This window comes from Haemorhous mexicanus, chromosome 7 (assembly GCF_027477595.1).
Source record: "Haemorhous mexicanus isolate bHaeMex1 chromosome 7, bHaeMex1.pri, whole genome shotgun sequence".
NCBI classification, from domain to species: Eukaryota; Metazoa; Chordata; class Aves; order Passeriformes; family Fringillidae; genus Haemorhous; species Haemorhous mexicanus.
Genome location: NC_082347.1, coordinates 10539035 through 10558422, shown reverse-complemented (window position 1 = coordinate 10558422; position 19388 = coordinate 10539035). Strand labels below are relative to the sequence as shown.

The following is a 19388-nucleotide window of genomic DNA, read 5'->3' as shown; positions in this document are numbered from 1 at the left end:
GGGCCGGAGGAGGCGGCGGCGGGGGCGGGCGCAGGGCGAGAGGGGCCGGCCCAGGGCCGCGCTACGTGTCCCGCAGCCCTTATAGCCCCGGCCGGCCCGGCCCGCCGCGGCAGCACCATGGCGAGCCGAGAGCACACGGTAGGGACGCGCCGGGGAGCGGGCGGCGGGCTGTCCCCGCGGGTCCCTCTCCCTGTCCCGCGCTGGGATGCCCGGGCAGCGGCAGTCCCGGCAGCGCTGGGGAGTTTGCCAGCCCATCCATCACTCGGGGCGGCGGGATGGATGGATGGTTGCGCTGGCCGAGCATCCTCCGCTGACGCTCGGCCGCATCCCGCACCTGTCCCGCTGTGCCCCGGGCACGGCCGGAGGTCCCGGGAGCTCCTGCTTCGCTCGTGGCTTTTTGGGTGTCCCCTGTCCCGGTGGCAGGCGGGGGAAGGAGCTGGCGAGGCGCTCACCGCCGCCGTCAGGCTCTCAGCAGCGCTTTAGAAGACGCGCGGCAAAGCCAAGGAATCATAGCCAGGGCACGGCTCGGTTAGGAATTCGAATTGCAGATCACAGCCATTGCAGCCAGACATCGCGTTCCGCTTGCCAGCCACCCTCCCCTACTCCTTGGGTCTGGGATGGGAGCTCTGGGTCCCTCTGGCTGTCTGTGCGTTTTCCAGGTTTTAAATCAGAACCAGAAGAAATCTTGACGTAAGTCTTTGGGGCTGCTTTCTGCTGGTTGATTTGATTTTTTAACTTTTTTTTAAAGTTTGCCATAAACTTTTCCGATGGATTTGATGCATTTTGGACACAGTGGTAATCTGTCCGAGGAGGAATGCACCCAAACCCACACGGAACAAAGCGAGCCTGTGCAGCGGGGCGTTCTTGGAAACGCAAAAACCTGTGGTTTAGGGATTATTTCAGGCAGGGGAGGTGCGAGCCGTGAGCTGTGTATGGGAGTTCTGTTCATTGCTGTGACAGGAGAGAGGTATTGCTGAACTTCCAGAATAATCCCTCTCCTTTGCCTCCACCCTGGGCTGGAAAAATGACCTTTATAAGGGAGTTTGTGGCTGACCTTTGTGCCGTGGCTGTCAAAACAGATGCTATCAGCTTGACAGTTGTAGACGGATTTTTGTGTGCTTATCTGCCAGGTGTCCGATGGAGTGAGAAAAGGAGTGATTTCGCTAATTACAAGAGCTCTCAGGAGTGATGGTGAAACAGCGATGTCCCATTAGTGATCTTCCTGTCCCTTGTCAGGAAGATGTGGTTGCACAGACTGTAAAGGAAGTTCTCTCTCCAAACTGCAACCTCGGCAGCTTCTTGGTTTCAGCCATCTCCAGTTTATATCAAAGGCCTGAATAAGGAATTTCACTTTGTTCAGGGTCCTTTGACCTTTTTTTGTGCCCACAGACCATTTGTTGTGATGCTTTATGTAGCTGCAACAGCCAGAAGTGTTCCATTTTAAAAAGAAGACACAATAGTTTATCCTGTTGAGATCCCTATTGATACAGCAATAGAATCATCCTTCTGCTGCCCCTTCTTATTCCCCATTCTTCCTTCTCCTTATTACCCCTAAAAATCCTTGTTGCTACTAAAACCTCCGTTTTATCACGGTTTCTTTGTCCCACAGACCGGGTTTTGTGAGGCTGGATGTTACCAGCTTTGTTCTCCAGCTGAGGGGATGTCAGAGCTGGGTTTTGCAGGTGATGTTGATCAGCTGTCAGTTTTGGAAAGGCACAGCAGTGCTAGCTGTTGTGAGCTGGACTGCTGTGTTATTTGAGAAATTGAATAACTAGAAGCCCAGGATTTAAATCCTAAATTCAGCCTGAATAATGTTCTCTGGAGTTTGAATCTGGTTTGAGGATGCTTCAATTGCACACCTATTTATTAATTGTTACTATGGGAAGGTGTAAAGAAGAAAACTGGGTTGGTTTTTTTTTTGCTTCTGCATGTGTTGTCCTTAAAAATGATCATGGCACCTTAATTCTGCCTTGTGTGAGGACCAGAGACTTGGTGTGCAGGAATCTCTCTTTGGCCAGTTAATATGGAAACACTTTGTGCTCTCTTCATTTCTGCTCACGACACTGCAAGAGGCATGAAGTTCTCTACGTGCCAGGCAGTGCCCTCCTGTTCCCAGCCCTCACTGACAGAAAGCATTTATTCCTGGCCACTTTCAGGACTGACTTTTTGGGCAGTCCTGTAATGATGACTTTTCAGCTTCAATGTCCCTCCTGTGTGCCTCAGTGGCAAACCCTGCTCTCTCTCAGGAGCAAGCACACGGTGAAGGGAGTGCAGTGAGGGAGGTGCAGCTGTGGGCCTGCCCTTGTTCATTGTGTGGGCTCTTGCACAGCGTGGCTTTCAGGGCTCAGGGCTTCTTTGAGCTCTGTGCAAAGAGCAGCTCCTTCTCCCCACACCTGCGGTGCCGCCGGTATTTCCGCAGCTCGCTCCCCGTGCCCGCTGAGCCAGCGGCGTTTTCCTGACGGCCAGGAGGACACAGATGGTGCACTGTGCTCCAGGGAAGCTTGCCACGGAGCTCAGAGCCACAGCCCTACCCTGGCAGGGTCACTGCCTGCGTGGCTTCGTGTCCCCAGGGCTGTGTGGAAAGTGCAGCTCAGCTCATGTCACGGGATGGAGGCGTTGGGAGTCCTGCCCCCGGCCAGTGAAGTTTCTCTTCGGGTGCCCTTGCAGGTGCTTGGGGAGAATGAGAGCCCAGTACTGAAACTGCCTTTTTCAGAAGTGTTCCAGCTTTGTCACCTGCCTGGTCTGGCGGCAGCATCTCCAGGAATCTGGCTGGTGTGGCATCCCTGGCTGGCAGTGGGATGTGCTGCCGCTGCCCGGAGGGTCACAGAGCTGGAACTTCTGCTGGCTCACTTGTGTTTGTGCAGGGCTTATGTGCAAATGATGTGGGCTTATTTAAATTTATTTAAAGGCAAGCAACAAACCCACAAGATCAAATCAACCCTGAGGAAAGAGGTTTTGTTTCTGTGCCTAAAAATTACTCTCATGTTGAAAAAAATGGAGCTGCAGGGCAGAGTTCAGATGGACTGAGTGATACCCCAGGCAGAGCAGGAACAAATGTACATCTCCATCGATTTAATTGCCAAGCAACATGAAAGAAAAAGCTTATTAAAACACCCCAAACTGTGCATTCATCTCTCTCACACTTTACTCTGAACTGTTGCCTTGAAAGTAAAGAGCAAAACAACTTGAAAGATGTTTATTTTCAAAGCAGTCCTGAGCAGCTCATTGCAGTGACACTGCCTGGGGGACAGGGCAGCACAGCCATGATTTCACGGAGTTAGCATGGCTTGCTCTGCACTGAGTCACTCCATAAAGTGAGTTTTCTCAAACCCATGTTTTACCCAGCGAGTCACAAGCTGCTTGTTCTTCCAGCATGATTTATCCTGTGGAACACAGTGCCCAGCTCATTGCACCGTGACATCCAGAGGTGATTGTTTCCCAGCTGCTTGTTGCATGCTTGGGATTTCTTGGTTTATTTCCTATTACTTTGTTTGCTTTCTATCTCTTTTCTTCAAAGGCCATGGAAAGGTGAGGTGATGAACTTCTGTTGCTTTGTTAATTATAACTTTCTCCCCTTTTCTTCCAATTTCTTCACTGTTAGAAAGTTCCCTTTCCAGTCTCTTGCTCTTTCATTTACTTGGTCTGCCAGTGTGCCAGACCAGTGGTTAATAACCACACTCTGCTCTGTAAGAGCAGACAGGTTAGATTTGGGGGATTTCAGGGAAGAAAAGCCAGGAAAAGTTGCAGGTTTTAAATATGAATGCCTTCTCCTTTCTGTGCTTGAGCCCTCCAGGGGCTGGGGAATTAAATAACCATCTTGGTGTGGTCTGAGCACCTCTGCTGGTGGTGGTTGGAGTGGTGCTGCCATCTCTCACTACCCAGACATGTGCACTGCAGCTGCAGCTTAGATTTAGGCCAGGGAGATTTTGTTTTTCTGGAGGGTTTTCAAGACAAACACTGGCATATTTGCCTTTTTTTAAATTATTATTATTTGAACTAGGCTGATGTTGATCCTGGAGGGTGCCTTTAGAAATGACAAGCCCTTGCCTATCTGAAACCAGGTGTTCTAGAGAAACTCACAGCTGTAGGTGCCCCCAAAAGATAAGAGGCATGCAGGGCCTGTGTGAATGCTTGAACTTGTACTTTGGTCACACTTTGCTTCTCAAAAAATCCATTAAGAAAAAGGCTGTGTAATTCAGGTTGCCATTTATGAATTTGCTGTTATCATGAGCGGGGTGTCACAGCTGAAGGCAGTGAGAAATAGCTCCTTAATGGGTTCACAGCTTAATCATTTCCAAGTGAAAATTTACACAGAGTGTATCATTAACAAAAGGAGGGATGCAAAAAAGCCCTGCCTGTGCGTCATGCCACGGGATGCTGGGAGGGTGGGATTTGCCTGTGGGGCTGGTCGTTCCTTGCTAGCTCTGCCTCCTGTCCCTCCCAGAGTGGTCTTTGCTCACAGCTTGGCTCGGTTACAGCTCCATGTGTCAAAAGCTTTGTCTGCTGGGCGGGTGCCAAAATGCGTTTGGAGAGCAGAGCTTGAGGAAGGAGTTGTTTTACATGGATTTGATTTGATTTTCTGTCAGCTGCAGCACTTTGTGGCTTGTTGAGATGAGCTTTTTCTGTGCATTGCTGGAAAACAGCCGTCTGCACCTACATTTCCAAGACTTTCTGACCTGGAGGTCTTCGTGGCCTCTCTGGCAGAACAAAATGTTTTCTTCTGTATCAAACTGTATTTTAGCTTCCCACTGAGGTGCAAAAAGTGTGCTTGGGTGGGAGGTCATCATTCAGGCCTGCCCAGCCCTTCTGATGGGAAGATCATTAGGCTGTGCTGCCAGTGAACGTGGGAAGAGGGGGAAAAAGTCATTTTAGAGGAGGGTTTTTTATAGGGGGGTCTGAGCTGGGCACCTATCCCTGGGCATGATGAGCACCCCCAGCCATGGCTGGGGCAGCTCACTGCATCTCTGGAAATTCTCATTGCATCTCTGGAAAGCTGATCTGAGACCCTGGGAGTGGATGTGAGGGGTGTGGAGCTCTCAGAGGTGCAGAGGAGCTGCTCTTCAAACATAGGTCGTTTTTATGTCTTAAATATTGGGGGAGCTAAAGTTCATCTGCTGCTGGTCTTATTCACCACTACCCTTCTGGGGCTGTAAAACTGGGGGTGATGCCACCCTCTGAGAGATGCTGGGAGTTTGCATGAACTTTTGAGGAACCAATTAACAACAATAATCTCCAAGGAAAATGTGGAAGTGTCCTTGGGCCAGCCTGTGAGCAGCATGGAATGACCAAGGGCTGTGCCTACTCCTGCTTTAGAGAGGGGTGGGGGAAATGCTGAGCAGCCACTCATTCAGGAAGGGTCCAACATCCTTGGAGCTGACTCAGGCCAGGGTCTAGGTAACCCTGTGTGCACTCACACATTAAAAACCCATCTTGCAGCTCGTAGGACTCAGATGCACAGGGAGATGGGGTAGGAAAACTTCATCCTCTTGATCCTCAACTTGCACTTGTCTCCTGCAGCTGGTTTTGTAGAGCTGCACATTCAGTGGTGCAGCAGTGAAAACAGCCATGTCTCCATCCAGCAGGAATTCTGAGGGGACTGAGGAGGTGCTGAGTGAGGGGAAGATCTGACCTTGTCTGTCATTCCCAGTGGCAGTCAGGAAAGAGTTGATGGCTGGGACACCACTGTATTGTCCCCCTTTCCACTGATTTACAACCTGAGATATCAGAGGCTGTGCCTTTCCTCCTGATAGTTCTTGATGAACTTTCCTTCCATGAATTCATCATCATGGTTTTTTCCAGCCTAGTGAACTTTTGGCCCTCCAGGCAAAGTTCCCCCATTTAACCGTGTCCTGTGTGGTGCTTCTGGCCCAGCTCCCCTGAGCTCCTTCCTGCTGCTGCTTTTGCACTTTGAAAACCCTAAAAAAGGAGCTGAGGTGGACACAGGTGTCCTGTGACCTGCTGGTGACCACTGACCCCAGCCTGAGGCAGGGAGAGGCACCGTGTGGCCACACACTGGGAGCCCACCAGCCTGGGCTGGAGTCCAGCTTTTCCCTTTCTTCAGGCTGCCACCAGGTCCTGCAGAGGAGAAGACTTGCAGAAGAATGAGTTCTTTTACAGAATCCCAGAATCCCTGAGGCTGGAAAATCCCTGCCAGCCCATGGAGTCCCAGCTGTGCCCAGTGCCCACCTTGTCCCCAGCCCAGAGCACTGAGTGCCACCTCCAGCCCTTCCTGGGACACCTCCAGGGATGGGCACTGCAAAGCTCCCTGGGCAGCCCCTGCCAAGGCCTGAGCACCCTTTCCATGCAGAAATTCCTGCTGCTGTCCAAGCTGAGCCTCCCCTGGCCCAGCCTGAGGCCCTTTCCCCTTGTCCTGTCCCTGTTCCCTGGCAGCACAGCCCGACCCCCCCTGGCTGTCCCCTCCTGGCAGGGAGTTGTGCAGAGCCACAAGGTCCCACCTGAGCCTCCTTTGCTCCAGGCTGAGCCCCTGTCCCAGCTCCCTCAGCCCCTCCTGGGGCTCCAGCCCCTTCCCCAGCTCCCTTCCCTGCCCTGGAATCAGAAATAGATGCATTTTAAAACCTGATGGAGCTGCTGGAAACACAGATCCTCTGTAGCTCCTGCTGCTTGTGAAACCCCTGGAGCTTCCCTAAAGACAGAGGATTTCTTTCCTGAGAGGTATTTGTTGGGCATGGTAAAAGGGGGTATTTTATCCCCTTTTCATTGAGACTTGTTCTCAGGTTTAGGGTGCCTGTCCTGCCACAGCAGGAGGTGGGACATGTACAGTGCCATATTTACCATAGAGAACCACAACCCACAAATTAAATTCCTGAATCTCCTATTCAGGGGAAAAAAAAAAATATTTACATGTGGATACAATTCCTCCCTGGAAATCTTTTTGATACTGAAGTTAATGTGTAGTCAGAATCTGTACCTTTGCCCTCTTTTCCCCTAGTTCCTGCAATCTGAGGGACTGATACTCAGTTTCCCATTTCTGTAGCCAGATCTTTTTCTCCAGGAGAAGGCAGAGAAGCAGGGCCGTGTGTTCTGGGTGGTTTTCCTGGCAGGCATCAAACCAAGGCAAATTCTTCTGCAATGCCAAACCCCTTGTTTGCAAAAGGAGCAGGGGCCCAGCTGCTCAGGTGGGTTCACCTGGGGGAGATCACTCAGCAGAGCTGCTCTGAATATTAAACTTTGGGCCACCATGGAGGGGTTTTCGTGTTTAAATTGTTCTTTTTGAGAAAATGCTTTGTTTGTTAAATATTCGTTGTCCCTGCAGCTGTCCCTTGAGATTTCAGGAATGAAAATGGGGAGATTTGTTTTTTTAACATCTGTCCTGGCCTTACAAGTCTATCCCAAAAATGTAGGAGCACAGGATGAGTCACTGGCTTTTTTGCATCGAGGAAATGAGAGTAGTGACATCACTTCATTCCAAGATAAGGAAAGGCCTGAGCTGGGAGCCCTCAGAGAGGCAGATTTCAGCCCCCAGCTGCTGATCTGGACTCACAGTGTAGAAATCAGCATCTGATTTGGGAAGTTACTGGAACATGAGCCTGATTTTGTTGATCTTCTTCTCTTTTTTTGTGTGCCAGTATTGTATAAAACTTGATTGTGACAACCCAAGCTGTGTGAATTTATGCCAAGAGAAAAAATATTTGAGCTGCCATCAGCAAATACGGTCTCGCTAAGAGCTCAGAAATTCTTGTGGCTTAAGAAAACACGGCTTCAGCTTAACAGCAGCTTGAAAATCTTGTGTTGGTGAGGTTTGGCATCTGCAGCTGCCTGTCTCCAGGCTGAAAGGCTGCTTGTTTTGGGGCACTGGGATGGCTCTGCTGCTCTCCTTGAGGTTTTGTGTGCTACGTTCCTGGCAGGGCCCCGGGGGCGATGCCAAAGGAACAGGCAGAGAGTGCCAAGCAGAGCTGAGCTTGAGCTCTGGGCTTTACTCACAGCACAGGCTGCAGAAAGGGATCCAGCCCAGCACCCTGCCTGGAACTGGCAGGGCTGGCAGCCCCTCAGCCCCAGCAGGGCTGGGGGGACACAGCAGTGGCACTGCCCAGCTCAGCCTGGAGAGAAAACACAGGTCCTGTCACCTCCAGGGAAAGGAGGCTCAGCCCCTGGGCAAGGAACAGGGGGACAGCAGAGGGGAGCAGGGAGGTGGTGGCACAGTGGGGACACCAGGGAGGTGGTGGCACAGCGGGGACACCAGGGAGGCAGTGGCACAGCAGGGTCACCAACATGGAAGCAGGAAGGTGATGGCCCAGTTGAGACACCAGCATGGGAGCAGGAAGGTGGTGGCACAGTGGGGACACTGGGAAGGTGGTGGCACAGCAGGGACAGCAGGAAGGTGGTGGCACAGCAGGGACAGCAGCACGGGAGCAGGAAGGTGGTGGCACAGTGGGGACACCAGTATGGGAGCAGGAAGGTGGTGGCACAGTGGGGACACTGGGAAGGTGGTGGCACAGCAGGGACAGCAGGAAGGTGGTGGCACAGCAGGGACACCAGTATGGGAGCAGAAAGGTGGTGGCACAGTGGGGACACCAGTATGGGAGCAGGAAGGTGGTGGCACAGTGGGGACACCAGTATGGGAGCAGGAAGGTAGTGGCATAGCAGGGACACCAGGAAGGTGGTGGCACAGTGGGGACACCAGCATGGGAGTAGGCAGGAAGGTGGTGGCACAGTGGGGACACCAGCACAGGAGCAGGAAGGTGGTGGCACAGTGGGGACACCAGTATGGGAGCAGGCAGGAAGGTGGTGGCACAGTGGGGACACCAGTATGGGAGCAGGCAGGAAGGTGATGGCACAGTGGGGACACCAGGAAGGTGGTGGCAGAGCAGGGACACCAGCACAGGAGCAGGAAGGTGGTGGCACAATGGGGACACTAGGAAGGTGGTGTCACAGTGTGGACACCAGCATGGGAGCAGTGGGAAGGTGGTGGGCAGTACAAAAGATGCTTGCAAGGTCCCACTTCCCCTTCTGGGCCTGCATCCTGAGGGGTTCAACAGGCAAAATTCCCTCCTTGCTGGGGTTTTCCCTTGGGAAAGAATGGGGCTGGGTTTGAAGCATTTTCTGCCTTAGGGCAGTAAATGAATATCTGGGGAAAGTCCATAGGGTTTGGGTTACAGGAGCTGAGCTAGAGTGTGAGAGATGCCAAGGTTTCTCCATTGTTCTTCATATGATTGTAATCAAATCTCTGCTTCCACAGACAAAACCCCCGTTTTCCCTCTCTTCCTCCTTTTCTTTGGAGTATCAGTTTTGCTCTTCTTCAGCAAATGACTCCTTTACAGAAGGTTTTCCCCTCTGGCTGCTCATGGATACAGTATCCCCCTTTTGCCACAGCAGCCCTGGTAAAGAAAATAATTTTTTAAGGAAAATTTTGATAAACATAATTTTTATAGATCAAATGCAACTGGTAGGAACAAATATTAATTTTTTCTTTTTTTTTTTCAGTGTGCTGGCAGGAGTTGGGAGGGGTTTTTAAATGTTAGAGTAGCTCACTCTCCTGAGGCTTAGGGAAGTGTTTGACTTAAAACTCAGAATCACAGAATCTCCTGGGCTGGAAGGGACCCACAAGGATCTTCAAGTCCAATTCCTGACCCTGCACAGGACACCCCAATAATCCCTCCCTGTGCTTGATCCCACTGCTTGCCTGTGAGAGTGAAGGCTTGCTTGATCATTCTATCATTTTAAAAGCCCCCTCTACCATTTGCAGACAGGATCAGCTGCAAACATTTCAAAAGCCTCTATTTTTATTTAGCTCTAATTTTTCCTTCCTGCAGACGTGTCCAGGCTGCGGTACCGAAATAGGGTGTGTGTGAAACGCTTGACTGGAAAAAAATGAATCATATTCCTGGTGCTGTGAGCTTGCCCTGTAAATCAAAAGGCAGCTGGGGGAGTCCTGACCCTGCCCTGGCTGTTGGGTCAGGGTTTCCCTGGGGCTCTGAGCGCTGCCAGCTGGATGCTGGTGCTGAGTGAGCGCGGTGCTGCTCAGCCTCGCCGTGATTTCAGGAGTGAGAAATGAAATCCCTCTCCAGAGCAGGTTGCTGCTGCAGCTTGCCATGAGCTGCAGCTCCTGGACAGCTTCCAGACCCGTGTCTGTGCCAGCTGCAGCAGGCAGGGGTGAATTGAGGGCACCATAAGGACATGGGCTTGGATCTGATGGGCCAGCGTGGCTTTCTGGTGCCTCATCTCCTTCTGCAGCATCACAGAGCTCTGCCTTCTCTGGGTAGCTGGGCAAGGGTGTTGTGTGCACTTAGGGGATCTCTCAGATGTCCTGCTCAGCTCCCATCCTTCCTTCATTTCCACCCCTCAGCTGTGGAACGTGGCACTTGCAGGTGGTTCTGGCCTTGCTCCCACTCGTGATGCAGCCATGGAGGTTCTGGTTGAAGAACTGGGGATGTGGAGGCAGGAGGAGGTGCTGCCCTAAGGACCAGAGTTTATACTTGAATTCCTACTGAGAGATGGCAAAAAATCCATGCAATTTGTTGGGACAGCCCTAAACCCAAAAGGGCAACAGAGCTGGGGAGGGGTTCTGATGAGGAGCAGCTCAGGGAGCTGGGAAAGGGGCTCAGCCTGGAGAAAAGGAGGCTCAGGAGGGACCTTCTGGCTCTGCACAACTCCCTGCCAGGAGGGGGAAGAGCCTGCAGGGCTTGGGCTGTGCTCCCAGGGAACAGGACGAGAGAAAACAGCCCCAAGTTGTGCCAGGGGAGGCTTAGATTGGATATTGGGAAACCTTTTTGTGGAAAGGGCTGTAGAACATTGGAATGGGCTGCTCAGGGAAGTGGTGAAATCACCATCCCTGGAAGTGTTCAAAAAACACGTGGATGTGGCCCTTGAGGACATGGTTTAGTGGTGAGCACAGTGGTGGTGCTGGGTTGACTTTTGGTCTTGAGGATCTTAAAGGTCTTTCCCAGCCCTAACACCTCCATAAGTCTGTGATTATAAATGTTTCTTGTCTGGTGCATTTTCTATTGAAAGTGCAGTGGTTCTGCTCCCAGCAAGCATCAGTGATGTCTGGGAGAGGCCCCACAGACCTCATGCTTTTAACTGTCAGATGAGAGGAGAAGATGCTCCCTGATAAGATCTCCTTGAGTTGTCACAAATAATTAATGTGGGCAAGCACAGCTACTCCTTTCCAGGGCCAATTACCTCAGGAGGAGCTGAGGTCACTCTTTGGGATGCTGTGAATTGAGCAATGGTGGCTCTCAGAGCAGAGGACACTGGTGGTTCCTGATTTCCAGCAAGACTCTCCTCTCTCAGAGGCCACATCTCAGGAAAAGCCTCCTGCCTCTGGCTGCAACCTGGGGAAAGCTTCTTCACTTTGGAACTTTGGAAACAGAGCCAAGAGACCCTTGACAGGCAGCTCAGTCAAGCCTGATCCTAAAAGACAGCCAAGATCTTGGTGTCCCCCTGTTTGCCAGCCTCATGGAAGGGTTCAGTAGGAGGGGAGGCCAAAAACAGGGTTTGGTTTCTTGGTCTGCTGCAGCCTCAGCCCAAGGTTTGGAGCGACGTGTTTGTTTTTTTCTCATTTCCTGGATGAGGTAAGGCAGGGTGGGCTGAGCACTGAGCTCATCCACACAGGGCCAAACAGCCAAACAGATTTCCAAGGAGTGGGGAGAGTGTGGCAGTGTCATCTTTAACCATCTGTCTGGCAGGGGATGCACAGCCCTTCTTTGGAGATGCTGCTGGGACGTTTATTGCCTTGTCTGGGGCTGAATTATAAGTCAGAAGTTCCTCTCCCAAACCATTTCCTTGATCCAGACTAATCCAAGACATGCTTACCAGTGTCCTAAATTGTCCCTGCTTTAGGGCCCAACATCCAGGTGTTGATGTTGTGATGATGATTGGATTATCTACTTAAATATGTTTGATTTGCAGTGGCAGGGTTAAAACCCCGAGAATGAAATCAGCAGGACAGCCCTGCATCTGATTAAACCCCCTCCACTGCTTCTCTCTGCCTCCCAACCATCCTGCAGGATGTGTTCTTCCTAGGCAAAATCTCTCCAGGATTTGCTGTCAGGCCATTAATGATCAGTTTTCCTGGTGCCTTCACTCCTTTCCACCACACTTCAGCTCTGGCTTCCCAAACCATTCCTAGCTGGTGGATGATGAGGTGGGAAGTTGGTCTTTCCCATTCCCATCTGACCAAGCTCCCAGCCCAGCCATCCAGTTGCTCAGGGTTGGGAAGAGTTTCCTGGGAAGTTTATGAAGAGAGCAGAACAACCTGAGGGATTTGGTACCATCTGGAGCTCCCAGCAGGTGGGAGAGGTGTGACAGTGCTGCTGAATTGCAAAAATGCCCTCAGTGGTGCTTTCCCAAGCTCCCAAAGGTGCCAGTGTGCAAAATAACAGCTCTGAGATGCTCACACAGGGCAGATTTATGGCACAGCACCCTGTACTTAGAACAATCTCCTTACATCAGCCATGTAGGAATGTGCCAGATCCTGCATCTTCCCGAGGCACAGACGTTATCATGGCTCATCTCCTGTGGGACACAGCCTGAACTCCTGGGGATGGGAGAAAATTAATCCATGGTGCTGCTGTCTCGCCTTTGAGAGCTCAAAATGGTCAAACTTTTGACAACCCTCCACAAAAAAAAGCCCACAAAAAGCAACAAAACAGAACAAACCACAGAAACCAAGTCTTGAGCTATTTATCTTTTATTCTCTGAGTCACAGGATGTGGAGCATTCACTCACCTTTTCAGGGGCAGGGCTAGAGATGTTTTGGGTTTTTTTATAGAAGCACAGACTGGTTTGTGTTGGAAGGGACATTAAAGCCCATCCAGTGCCACCCCCTGCCATGTGCAGGGACACCTTCCACTATCCCAGGCTGCTCCCAGCCCTGTTCAGCCTGGGCTTGGGCACTGCCAGGGATCCAGGAGCAGCCACAGCTTCTCTGGGCACCATCCCCAACCTCACAGGGAAGGATTTCTTCTGTATAACTAACCTGAATTTCCCTTCTTTCAGTCTGAACCCACTCCCCTTGTCCTGTCACTCTGATGAGCAGTCCCTTTCCAGCTTCCCATAGGCACCCTCAGATACTGGAAAGTTCTGTGAGGTCTCCATGCAACCTTCTCTTCTCTCTCTCTGGATATGTATCCAGGATATATTTATATCCTTGTTCTTTCCCTTGCATGCCTCAGTTGGGAACTTCATCCTCTCAATGAACAAGGTCTTGTGGATATTTCATGTGGAACAGTCCTGGTGGAGGTGCTGTTGCTGGAGCTGCAGGGCACAGCCAGGCTGTTTCACCTGCAGCTCTGTGGATGCTCTGGGGTCAGCAAGGTTAGGAACCACCAGAATTAGGAAGCACCAAAATTCAGACCTCTGGCTCAGCGTTGTGCTTGGGAATGCACAGGGACACATCAGGGGCTGTTTGCTCTGCCTCCCATCCATCCCATGTGTGCCCAGCTGGGGGCTGCTCCTGCCCTAGCTGCAGTACACAGCTAGTAAATTAGCACCTGAAGTCACTCTTGTTTTGCAAGCCTGATTAACATAATGGCTGAGGCTGTCTGTGTTTGAAACTGTCGAGAAGGCAGGGAGGGTGTCTCTGTCCAGGCTCTGTGTCCTGCCTGCCCTCAAGGGGGATCAGTCACCTGGCAGAGTCACCTTCTCCCTGCTGGCACGAAGGCATCACCACCTGAAACACCCTGGGCAGAGGCAGGGAGCCTCCAAAAAATGAGTCTGTGCTGCTGAGACAGAAATCCAACTCACACCAAAGCACCAGAGTTCACCGTGTGAACCACCACCCCGTGCTACCTCGTTAATGGATTCGCATTTCTCTCCCATCTGTTTGTCCCAGCAGAGATTCCCTTTTGCCCTGAGAGCAGCCAAGGTAACAGAAGTGCTTTGTTCTGCTCTGTTTTCTCAGGGATCCACCAACGTGGTTTACCAAGCCCACCATGTCAGCAGGAGTAAGAGAGGACAAGTCGTCGGCACCAGGGGAGGATTCCGAGGCTGCACCGTTTGGCTCACAGGTATTTCTGGCAGGCTGTGAGAGCCTGGCCTCACCTGTGAAACTCCATGAGCCTGGCTGCCAGGTGGGGATTTGGGATCTGCAGGAAACGTCAGCGCTCCCTGCGAGCCGGGAATTGCAAAACATCCCCACGTGGGAAACTCAGACACGCGGTGCTGGCGCAGCAAGATGTTCTCCCTGGCAGCTGCTGCCCAGAACTAATGTTTTTATGGATTTCCCAGCTGCTCTCAGGCTCCTTTGAACATGTCAGAGGCCCTCGGGGTAGCACTTGTTGTTCCCAAGTGTGTAGCTGAGGAAGCCTTGGCTCCAATCCAGCCAGTCTTTGGCAGTGGAATGTACCCGGGGTTGTCCGAGACGCGGATGTTTTCTTTCAGGAGTGGTGGGAAGTTTATTGGGACGTGTAGGTCTGCTGGGTTTGAGGCAGCACGAGGCAGTCACCTTGTCTGGAGAATAAACACTCCCAGCCACAGAGGCACGCTGGAAGCAATCCCTTGCATTTGTTTTGTGGCCCTTCTCTTCTGTCTTGAAGTATAAATCATTGTTTGGGGATTAGGAGCTGCCAGAAATGACAATTGCATTTCTTGTTTCTAATATTTAGACAAGTCTGTCTTTTGCCAGTTGTCCAGTTGTTCCTTTGCTTATTAAATATTGGCATTTTCTTTGGCTGTTGGAGGATGTTGAAGGACATGCTTGGAAGGATTTGTAAAGCCATTCTGATTAGCCTTCCTGTCACCTTAGGTTGTAGATGCCGGATTAAAACACGTTTCTGTTCCGTTCTCCTCCTCAATTTTGAAGTATCCAATCTGCTTTTGTATAGTGTCTGAAGCCAAAAGCCCAACCCCAGGAAAATTCCTTCCTTTTTTGAGTATTACTCAAAAATCTTGTGTCTGAAAGGTTTGAGCTTGCCTGGCTGATGATTATTCTTTGAAATACACACCTGGAGAAGGAGGTGATGGGGGCCCTTTGCTCCTGGAGCCTGTCCCACTCCACGTGGCTGCAACAAGAACCTCTCCTTGGGTTCCGAATGGGAGAGCAGCTGGCTCTTGACAGTGGGAGCAGGGGGAGGAAGAGGAAGATGAGGAGAGACCTGGAGGAAGCAGCATCCTTTCAAACCTCCCCTGCTTCCTGGGACACAGCATGGCCCGGCGAGAGGCTGGGCTGTAGATGCTTTTCTCAGGACATTAATGCCACCCCTCCAATATTAAAGGTTGAAAAGGTGAAGGTTCACCTGTGAAGGTTCATCCTTCATCTGTGAAGGACAAATCCAACTTCCTTTAGGAAGGAATGAGGTAGGGAACTTCAGACAGAAGGAGTTTGGCTGCCGGTGTCACTAGTTTTTGCTCTCTTGACCTCAAACCTGACCCCTCGCTATTTTTGCCTCCCCCAGGCCTTTCTGGAGCTGGCAAGACAACCATTGGCTTTGCTCTGGAGGAGTACCTGGTGGCTCATGGCATCCCCTGCTACTCCCTGGACGGCGACAACGTCCGGCACGGCTTGAACAAGAACCTGGGCTTCTCGGCCCAGGACCGCGAGGAGAACATCCGGCGCATCGCCGAGGTGGCGCGGCTCTTCGCCGACGCGGGGCTCGTCTGCATCACCAGCTTCATCTCCCCCTTCACCAAGGTAAGGCTGTGAAGATCCTGCTCTCTTCTCAGCTTCACCTCAGATGATGAGGATGGTTTGTGGAGAGGGTTTCCTAAAGGCACGAATGCTTGGTAGAACTCCGCTGACGCAACCGCGCGCGGTCGGTGTTTGGAGAGCAGCGGCCTCGCTGGATAAATTCAGTGCTGCACATTGATAAAAAGCTAAGAGGAGCTTAAGATCTCCCTGCTATTAACTCCTCAGAGGTAGAAAAGAGTCACAGAAGCAGCACAGAGCTAAATGCACAAATGCTTGGTAGAACTCCACTGACACAGCTGCGCGCGGTCGGTGTTTGGAGGGCAGCGGCCTCGCTGGATAAATTCAGTGCTGCACATTGATGAAAAGCTAAGAGGAGCTTAAGATCTCCCTGCTATTAACTCGTCAGAAAAGAGTCACAGAAGCAGCAGCCTGTCCTAGTCCTCTCACTGGTTTTTTGGAAGAAGATTTGACTGTGATTTTCACTTCCGTGGCTGCTGTTATCAGAGTGATGCAAGCAGTTCCTTTTTTCGTAGAATCAAGGGATCACTGAGGTTGGAAAAGACCTCTGAGATCATCGGGTCTGACTGTTTTCACATAGGGCAGATAATTATTCACAATCTAATGTTCTGCTGTCCTGCCTAACGAAAAGATCTTGAGGTTTTGCATGGGAAAAGATAAAAACAGATCAAAGTTGAAGATTTTTACAAATTTTTTTTAAAGAAAAAAGAAAAGGAGGGAAGTGAGATGAAAAACTTTATTAGAACTAGTGTACATTGAACAAATCTGTAAGAAAGATTAATTGACTTGTGTCAAAATCCAGGGAGGTCTTTTTGCTGCAATTCAGATTTTTCCCATCTTTCTTCTAACAGGACCGTCTAAACGCACGGAAAATTCACGAGGCAGCTGGACTTCCTTTCTTTGAAATCTTTGTAGACGCTCCTCTAAATATTTGTGAAAGCAGAGATGTGAAGGGCCTGTACAAAAAGGCAAGAGCTGGAGAGATCAAAGGTGTGGAGGAGTGAGATCTTATTTTGCCTTTTGCTTTCCAAAGCTTTGGATGCCTTGTCTTGGCAGTGCCACAATAAGGGTGGGTGTCTAAAGGCCCTTCGTAGTGCACAAGAGGATCCTGTTCCCCTAATCTCACTGTCACAAGTGTCACTTGTTGTACCCAGCATGGTTGAATGCCCCCTGGTTGTTTGTATAGTGTTCTTGGCTCTAAGGCACTGATTATTCTATTAAATGAATTTAATTTGGGGGTTAATTGTCCGTAGGATTCACGGGGATCGACTCGGAGTACGAGAAACCCGAAGCTCCCGAGCTGGTGCTGAAAACAAACATTGCATCGGTGTCTGAGTGCATCCAGCAGGTCGTGGAGCTCCTGCAGGCACAGGTGAGTCACTTTTGTGTCACTGGCAGCTTTGGAACCCTGCTTTGGGACACTACTTTTTTGGTGTTCCCCTTAAAAACAGTGTGTTACAAGCGCTGCCTGTCTCTTTCTTTCAGAACATCGTGCCCCAGGGCTCAGTCAAGGATGTTCTGGAGCTCTTTGTGCCTGAGGATAAGCTCAGCAGTGTCCAGGCTGAGGCAGAGAAGCTGCCAGCCCTGGAGATCACTAAGGTATTGTCACACACAGCTTCTGACACCACTTAGCTGCTCCAAGGGTGGGAGCTTCCAGGAGGATGTTGCCAGAGGGGCCTGTGTTCTCCTGATGGCCCTGACCTTTTGTGGCTGTGGTTTATGGTGAGCTGAGGTGGGATCCTGGTCCTCAGCCATTTTCTGCCAAGCCTCCCCCCTGCGTGCTGCAGGGTGTCAGTCTCCTCTGCTGTGCTCATACAGCCCCACAAGTTCAAGCTGCCAGAGGGCAGGGTTTGGTGGGATATTGGGAGGCCCTGGCACAGGGTGCCCAGAGCAGCTGGGGCTGCCCCTGGATCCCTGGCAGTGCCCAAGGCCAGGTTGGACAGGGCTTGGAGCAGCCTGGGACGGTGGGAAGTGTCCCTGCGCATGGCAGGGGTGGGATTGGATGGGCTTTAAGGTCCCTTCCAACCCAAACCAGTCTGGGATTCTAAGCTGTGCTCTGAAACTGTGTGAGTCTGGCTTTAAAAGCCCCAGGCTACATCCCCCATGTCCTTCTCCCCCTTATGAATGTCCTGTATTTTTGAAGCAAAACAAAATGGAAATGCTGTTTCAGCAGAAGGGAAGGAAAAGCAACCTCTGAGCGTGACACGGTGACAGGAGTGTGACAGGAGTGTGACCCCTCTGGGTTTGTTTTGCAGCTGGATCTGCAGTGGGTGCAGGTGCTGAGTGAAGGCTGGGCCACTCCTCTGACAGGATTCATGCGGGAGGCTGAGTACCTGCAAGTGCTGCACTTTGGCACCCTGCTCAACGGTATGCATCCCCTGTGCCCTCCTGTCCTGCCTGGTGGCACGCTCCTGAAGGTGGCCAAGGTCACCCTGCTGTGGCCACAGCCCTGGCTCGCAGCTCTGACATCTCTCAGGGTGCTGCTCAAACCTTCCAGGAGTTGTTGTGTGGCTCTTGTCGAGCTTGGCTGTACCAGGCTGTGAATGGAGATGCAAGGCCAAGGCCAAGGGAGCAGGGAGGCTGCCAGGCTCAGCTGGAGGTGGGAGGAGAAGGCAGCTGCTTCTTGGAAAAAGGAGGAGAGCCTGGTTTTGCCCCTCACTCCATTTCCCTGCTTCTTCAGCATGTTAGCTTGAAGTAAATCTGATTTATCAATGCATTAGCAGCCTGCTAGAGATGCTTCATCCCTGGAAGGGGCAAAGAGGGCTCAGGTGATGCCCATCCACAGCTGGGAGTGGGGCTCAGATGTTTCCACCCCGTTTCTCAGCTGTGGATGCTGTTGCTGTGACTTCACCTGCACGTGGGGTGCTCCCACTGGGGTTTGTAGATCCTGGCAGTGATCTCTGCCTTCAGGGATCTGGGATGTGGATGAGCAAGTCCCTTTGAACCTTACAAGCCTTCTAGACAATCCCGTGATCCCACAGGGCAGAGATTTGCTGCTGCTGCTCAGATTTGGGCACAGAGGCGAAGCTCAGGACTGCTCACTTTGCACTGTGGGAGTGTCTGTGTGTGGGGGCCCTGCTCCCAGACACTCCATAGCCTTTCACCTCCTGCCCAGTGTGCAAACAGCATTCAGAAGCACATGTCCCTGTTATCAGAGCCTCCTCTGTGGTCTTTGAGCTGCCTGTTGTGCCTGGGGAGGTCGCAGAGTGCCCTGGGATGGCCACGTTGCTCCAGAGCCCCGTACTTTGTGCTGGAGGCCCATCCCAGAGCAGATCTGGTTTTGGGATGCCCCCACAAACCTGCCAACATCCCATAGCACATCTCCTCTGAGCTCTCTGGGCAGGTGTTCAGGCTTTGTAGAGCTCTGTGGGGAGCAGGGACAGAGGCCAGGAGAAGAGAGCAGCTTTGCAGGGGGATGAGCTCTCCCAAGCGAGCTCTGTGTAGCAGAGGGCAGCAGCATCTGGAGATCCTGTCTCCACAGGGCTCTCCAAAATCAGCATCAGTGTGGTCAGGCCCTCAGGGTGACATCTGAGTGGGAGGGAGAACACCAGCTGCTCCTGGAGAAGCTTTGGGAAGTGGTGGAGGGCTCCCTCTCCCTGGTGTGGCACTGCCCAGGAGAGGCTTGAGCCTGCTCTTCCCAGAGCCATCGTGCCCTGGGCTGCCTGATGGTTTGGGCAGCTCCTGTGGGTTTTTGGGGACACTTGTTCCAGCAGCAAATCCCTCCTGGATGCCCCAGCAGGTGAGTGATGTTCTTAGAGTAGGGCCACCACCAGGAAAGGGGGTG

General features: G+C 51.7%; 2 protein-coding genes across 4 annotated transcripts in view; both read left to right on the top strand.

Annotated features, from left to right (window-relative positions):
- PAPSS2 (3'-phosphoadenosine 5'-phosphosulfate synthase 2) overlaps positions 1-19388 on the top strand; it is a 31132-nt gene continuing 11744 nt past the window's right edge. Inside the window, exons 1-7 of the mRNA XM_059851071.1 lie at positions 1-138; positions 13862-13967; positions 15354-15589; positions 16456-16594; positions 16858-16976; positions 17090-17203; positions 17860-17971. Of these exons, the coding sequence (XP_059707054.1) occupies positions 118-138; positions 13862-13967; positions 15354-15589; positions 16456-16594; positions 16858-16976; positions 17090-17203; positions 17860-17971 (847 nt within the window). The 5' untranslated portion in view covers positions 1-117. The remainder of the gene's footprint in view (positions 139-13861; positions 13968-15353; positions 15590-16455; positions 16595-16857; positions 16977-17089; positions 17204-17859; positions 17972-19388) is intronic.
- On the top strand, positions 146-13854 carry LOC132329722 (uncharacterized). Of its 3 annotated transcripts, XM_059851075.1 has the most exons (3): positions 146-8617; positions 8661-8742; positions 8786-13854. In XM_059851075.1, the coding sequence occupies exons 1-3, from the start codon at positions 7818-7820 to the stop codon at positions 9050-9052; spliced, it is 1149 nt and encodes a 382-aa protein (XP_059707058.1). In that variant the 5' UTR covers positions 146-7817; the 3' UTR covers positions 9053-13854. The 3 variants fall into 3 exon arrangements, with proteins under 3 accessions (XP_059707058.1, XP_059707057.1, XP_059707056.1); XM_059851074.1 differs by having other exon boundaries at positions 8661-13854; XM_059851073.1 differs by having other exon boundaries at positions 146-8742.

Excerpts from the sequence above, each read along its gene's own strand:
- LOC132329722 (XM_059851074.1), top strand. The coding sequence starts at position 7,818 with ATGGCTCTGCTGCTCTCCTTGAGGTTTTGTGTGCTACGTTCCTGGCAG. Across the intron at positions 8,618-8,660 it reads ATAGCAGGGACACCAGGAAG|GTGGTGGCACAGTGGGGACA; the intron begins GTGGTGGCACAG and ends GTAGGCAGGAAG.